The 6,151-nt window shown below is 38.6% G+C and overlaps 1 protein-coding gene across 1 annotated transcript; it reads right to left on the reverse strand.

The window, feature by feature from the left end:
• Nucleotides 1–2,960: 2,960 nt before the first annotated feature.
• LOC149921145 (uncharacterized protein F54H12.2-like) lies at nucleotides 2,961–5,632 on the reverse strand. Its single transcript, XM_090162117.1, has 4 exons — nucleotides 5,291–5,632; nucleotides 4,728–5,063; nucleotides 4,251–4,565; nucleotides 2,961–3,095 (listed from the first exon to the last, which is right to left on the reverse strand). The coding sequence occupies exons 1-4, from the start codon at nucleotides 5,630–5,632 to the stop codon at nucleotides 2,961–2,963; spliced, it is 1,128 nt and encodes a 375-aa protein (XP_090018243.1).
• Between the last annotated feature and the right edge of the window lie 519 nt (nucleotides 5,633–6,151).

A 6,151-nucleotide genomic window follows, 5' to 3' on the forward strand; every position in this document is an offset into this window, starting at 1 on the left:
CAACATAGTTTCAACGATTCACAAACGGTTTATCAACGAGATTTTGCTACCTGGGCGCTAACCCACCCATTAGCATACCCGTTGCCTTTCCAGTTGACCAACAACCACCAGTGCTACCAGCTAATCCGCCAGCAGTGCTACCAGCTGACCAATTAGCAGTACTACCAGCCATCCATCCACTTCAAATAGAGGAAGTTAATGCGCTTGGTGACGCAATTTTTTCGGCTCGCATAACGGCACCAGATGGTGTTACTGACCCTGTGTTATTTATAAATGATCACCGTGCTAAGGTAGAAACGTATCTTCAAAACAAACCAATAAAGGTATCAAGTGGTATATGGTGGTGCGGGCACGATATACCCGTGAACTTGGCAATACTGGTACGGACGTTGAGGCAATGCCGTATTTCAGGTGATTTACACACGCGACGCTTTCACCCGAGGTAATACCCGAACAAATAAACTCAAGTCGAGACAAAATTGCCGACAGTATGTACAATTATGAAGGACTAGGAAGTGGTTGGGTTTTGGATAAAATTTGTATTTACAAATAAACATTATTCAATATTTGCCTCTCGTAGGTGGTACATATTTTCAATTATCGCCCGTGATTGAAAATAAACGGGCTACGGTAAATGTGAACCCTGATGACCCAAGTGACAATAAATGTTTCTTGTGGTCAATCTTGGCTAAACTACACCCAACCAAAGACCACCCTAGCCGTATTTGTAATTATAAACGATACGAGAACGAACTCGATTTGTGCGGTATTACTTTCCCCTTCGAACTGGATGCTTATAAACTTAAAAAGTTCGAAGAGGCGAATAACCTATCAATTAACATTTTCGCATACGAAAAGGGTTATTTACCGCGATATGTGAGTGAGAAAAGAGTACCAGAAACAAGGGAAATTGATTTACTTTTGGTGACAAACGGTAAAAATAAACATTACGTCTTGATCCGCCACCTAAGTCGTTTGTTCACCAAACGTGACCACAAGACGTTTTATTGTCGCCGATGTCTAAAAAGGAGCAATTCCGTAGACATTATCAAAGACCACATGCGTGACTGTAATTTTCACCAACCACAACGCGTGGAGATTCCAACCAAAGAACCAATTTTAAAATTCAAAAATTTTGGTTGGAGTCAAATGGTAAATAATTTAATACTTATAACTTGATACTCCAAACTAGTGTATATGATATTAATAAAAATCACTCAAAAACAACGTTTTTTCGTACACTATAAAACTCTTTAATTTGCCTTAAATGAGGCGCGTGACATGTTTCGGCATTGGCGAATTACGCCGCCGTTTTCAAACGCGTACAAAACGTCTGGAAAACTTTCCACATCGGAAATTTGGGTATGAACACTATTAAAATAATAAATATGTATAATCTTTAATTGAAAATTTTATTTTTAAAGGACGGTATCACGACATTTATGTCTTGTCTGACACATTACTTCTGGCAGACGTCTTTCAAAGTTTCCGTCGTATGTGCATGACGTATTACCGACTAGACCCCGCACATTCGTACACAGGCCCGGGTTTCGCGTGGCAGGCGGCCCTATGTATGACTAAGGTGCGTCTTGACCTTTTTCTGGATGAGGAAATGCATCTTTTCATAGAAAAAGGGATACGAGGTGGAGTTTCAATGATCAGCCATCGTCTCGCACAGGGTAATAACAAGTACCTGGAAACACACGACCGTACCAAACCAGATAGTTACATCTGTTATCTCGGTAAGAATAATCAAAATTTTATTAATAAATTTAATTATACAAAAAAAATATATAATAAATTAAAAAATATATATATATTTTAAAAATTTAATTAAAAAAAATATTTTAAAATTTTTATTAAAAAAAATATTTTAAAAATTTTATTTAAAAAAAATAAAAAAATTAATTTCAACGATGTTATTTTAAACAGATTGTAACAATTTATACGGTACTGTCATGTGCGACGCGTTACCAATGAAAGGTTTTGAGTTGCTTGAACCCACCCCTGACTGTCAACGCGAAATTCTAAGTTGCCCCGACGACGCCTCCGAGGGATTTATTTTGGAAGTGGATTTGGAATATCCGGACGCATTACACGACGAGCATAACTGCTACCCGTTAGCTCCAGAGTCCATGTCCATTAAACCGGAAATGCTTTCCGAGTATTCCAAAACCCAGATGACTGAACTGAAAATCCCTGTTAAAGAGAGTCTACCGAAACTGGTGCCCAACCTAAACAACAAAGAGCGATACGTTGTACACTATCGCAATCTCAAGTATTACGTGGAAAAAGGGCTAAAAATAACGAAAATCCACCGAATTATGAAATTCGAACAAGGTGCCTGGTTAAAGTCATATATTGACTTTAATACGGATAAAAGGAAGATGGCCACCAACGATTTTGAAAAGGACTTTTTCAAATTAATGAACAACGCTGTCTTCGGTAAGTAATTAAAAATTAAAATTAAAATTATTTTTTTTTGCAGGTAAAACCATGGAAAACTTACGGTAAGGATTTTAAATTGGTTACGACACCAGAAAAGGCTGTTAAAAAAGCTAGCTCGCCCGCGTTCGAAAAGTTCACCATCATCCAAAACGACCTTGTTGGAATTCATTCCGCTAAGAAAAAGCTTATTCTAAACCGGCCCATCTATACAGGTTTTGCCATTTTGGATCTATCGAAACTTTTAATGTATAGATTTCACTATAACGTCATAAAGCCGCAGTACGGAGAAAAGGTCAAACTTATTTTTACCGATACTGGTACCTATACCCTCTTGTATATAGTATAGCTCATTTCTAATGATTATTTGTAATTTACAGACAGCCTCACGTATGAAATCCAAACACCGGATTTATACGAGGATTTCGCCCAACAGAAGGAAATGTATGATTTTTCTGGATACCCCAAAAATCACCCTCTGTTCGACGAAACCAACAAAAAGAGGCTAGACAAATTTAAGGATGAGATGGACGACACACCGATGAAGAATTTTGCGGACTTAGACCCAAAATGTACTCTATATTGTCATCTAAAGGCGAGAAAAAGACTTGCAAGGGTGTGTCGCGACTGTCTTCTGAACCGTAAGTTAACTATCGTGGAGATGAAGCGCATAGTGAGTAATAAGCATATTGTGACGACTGTGCGACAAAACAAATTGTGTTTAAACCCGTGCGATGATAAACGTTATATTTTAGACGATGGTATATCAAAGCTCGCGCACGGACATTATAAAACGAAACAATAAAATATTTTTATGACAAATTTATTGAGTATTTCTTATACATAAATTCTACAATCATACGATCATTAACATTTTTGTTTTTTGAAAATCTTCGCAATATACTAAACAATTTTATTCCCCGACACAAATTAATTGCAAAATATATACAGTAACCACCGCAAGCTTTACTAGAATTTTCTTGCAATTCAACAGAATTATACGTGACAGTTAAGCTGTTTTTCTCTATAAAATAGTTAAATTTAAACAAATCAGGGCTGTTTCCGAAACTCTCGAAGAATGTACAATTGAGTGACCTTGAGAGATATATCAAACACCAATGTTCTCCTACCCCATTGGACGTATCAGTGTTCACGATGTAAAGTGAAGGATAGGTTTTCACATTCCCGGGAAGTTTGTCGGCAGGGAAGACTCCTCTGAACAAATATTTGGTATACGGGTCATTCTTGAGTATGATTTCAAGTTGTTGCGAGTCCATTATGAACTTTGGTCATATAAAACTGCTCTGTTCTTGTCGATCTCGACCAAAGATTGATATTCGGAACTGGGCCGTCTTTACCTAATTGGAGGCCCCAGGGCAAAGCTATGGGCGATCCCTGTAACTCCACCCAAGTTTCTAACCTCCAGTGCGAAGTCCTCCGTCGCTCTAATCTACAACTATCGGTTCAAATAGTTTCACTTGTCCTACTAAAGGTTACTGAAGAAGAAGCTTATTCTGAATTTAAAAATACCAACAACCAAAAGTCTTTATTCAATTTAGATTTACCCTGTCTATACACGCGACTAAATACTTTCGAGTAATGTTAAAAACATTTTTTTGTGATTAAAATTTCATTTGCAGTTCAAAATTTGAAAAATGGGGCCCTCCAGAATCTCGGGGCCCTAGGGCAGTGCCCTTTTTGCCCAATGGGAAAGACGGCACTGATTCGGAATAGTAAATCACGCTAACTGTTGACGGCAATGATTCTCCGAATATTAATTCGAGACGAACGCTCCCGTTCTTTACCAGGTTGAAACAGTCAGTTGAGCTTCCATTGAGGTCGGGAGTTAAGTCGAATACGAATAGTGCGTTTCCATTGGCGAATTCATCACGGTCGATGAAATTTCCTTCATCAATATTCCATTGACCAGTTTGAAGAAAGAGATTAGCGTATGATCGCATAAACAACTTATCTTTGAAATTTGGGTTTAGTGGTTTTGCCGGGACACTACTACCATCAAGGTATAGGGCGATTTGAGTTAACGAAAAATTTTTAAAGTTAAAAGGTGACATTTTGTAGTCTCCCAAATACGCATTCTGGTCCACAAATCCGATCACCACCTTACTCGGTATTTGACCATTATATAAGTTGTCTTTGACTCATATTTTGTTGTCTTGGGAAATTGAAAATGAATTACATTCCGTACGGGTGATAGGATATTTCATTGTTGCCAGTTCCAAAGTTTTAGCGTGAGATAACATAATCTCTGGCGTCAATCTAACTTTTCTGACAAACATTGATGCGTTTGTGACAATGACTTTGCATTTTTCACCGTCTGTGTGTAAACAAAACTCGTTTGAGCTTTTGATAAACTTGAAATTTAGATCTATCAGGTTAGGAATAAGTCGATTTTGTTGACAAATATCGGCTCGTACAACTCCAATCATGTCAATAACACCTTCTTGGGCAAATTTTGCACGTTTCTTAAATCCGTCGTTATCGGAAAATTCGTCAAATTTCCCGGCTTTGTCTTTATAGAATAGAGACGCGGTTAAGACACTTTCCTTGGCTGGCCCACCATATGTCAAGAGCGTTTGAATCATACTCTTGTAAGGATACTGTTGAGGGCATGATGTAACTGATCTCAGTGGCGCCGATCCCATGGGGGCGGCGGGGCCGAAGTCCCCATTGGGAAAAATCAATGGGGGCTCTGCCCCCATTGGTAAAACCGCCGATGTTAAAGGCCATTTACTTTGAAGCAAGAAAGTGTTGCCAGCAGCCTCATTCCAAGTTTATTAGTGAGCTTCGGCCCCCATTGGGTTAAAAAGCGATCGGCGCCACTGACTGATCTGTCACCTAATGATACGTGTAAAAACAAATTTTCCGGACCAACTTTGTCCGCAGGAGTTGTGGTTTTAGATACAGCGTCGTAAATATCGGGTTTTGGTAGAGTTCCATCTACTTTAACAATTTTCACTTGAACTTGAAGTAAAGTATTTTTCAAATCAATGTAAGTCTCCGAGTTTCCAGCGATATTAAAGATAATTGCTTGGTTTTCATTTATGTTCGATGTTGGATTATATTCAACCCATTGACTTCCTATTATACCAGTTTGAGTATAAGGTACGTGAAATAAATCAAGTTCCGAGCTAATGCTGTTCTGCGAACTGGGGTGAGCTAGAGACATTGTTCAATGATGATGATTACGAGAATATATCAGACTGAAGCAGAGAACGTCTTTTCTTCTTCCTGGTTCGAACTGAACTGATGATGGGAGACGTTTTACGTTTCCTTTTACGTCCATTTCCACTAAGTTTACTCACTGCTTCGGCGGCTCTTCTTAAGGTTTCTTTCCCCGCCTCTTTCCCCCGAGATTTTAACGCGTCTTTAATAGACACACCACTCGAGACGTCGGAAGCAATTTTTGCTCCGGTATTTAAAAATTTTCGACCAAGGAATGTGGCACCCTTTTTGAGTAAAGGCATGGCCGACCGAAATGCCGAGGCTAATATATTTCCAAGACCATATCCTCTTTGCACGGCTACTCCACGGTGTACCGGAATTGATCCGTGTCCAATTTGATTTAAGTAATAGTTATTATAATCGTTTACAGAAACGTGATCCAGATTACGTGGAGACATGTTTCTCCTTTGACCCGCTAACCACAAATGAACAGAAGAAAGATTTTACACCTGATTTTATAGAT

This window comes from Leiobunum rupestre, chromosome 11, assembly GCF_980474605.1.
Source record: "Leiobunum rupestre chromosome 11, qqLeiRupe1.1.hap1, whole genome shotgun sequence".
In the NCBI taxonomy this organism is placed as follows: Eukaryota; Metazoa; Arthropoda; class Arachnida; order Opiliones; family Sclerosomatidae; genus Leiobunum; species Leiobunum rupestre.

Excerpts from the sequence above, each read along its gene's own strand:
- LOC149921145 (XM_090162117.1), bottom strand. The coding sequence starts at position 5,632 with ATGTCTCTAGCTCACCCCAGTTCGCAGAACAGCATTAGCTCGGAACTT. Across the intron at positions 4,566-4,727 it reads CATCAATGTTTGTCAGAAAA|GTGGTGATCGGATTTGTGGA; the intron begins GTTAGATTGACG and ends ATACCGAGTAAG. Across the intron at positions 3,096-4,250 it reads CAACTGACTGTTTCAACCTG|TTAACTTACGGTTCAGAAGA; the intron begins GTAAAGAACGGG and ends TCTCCACGATAG.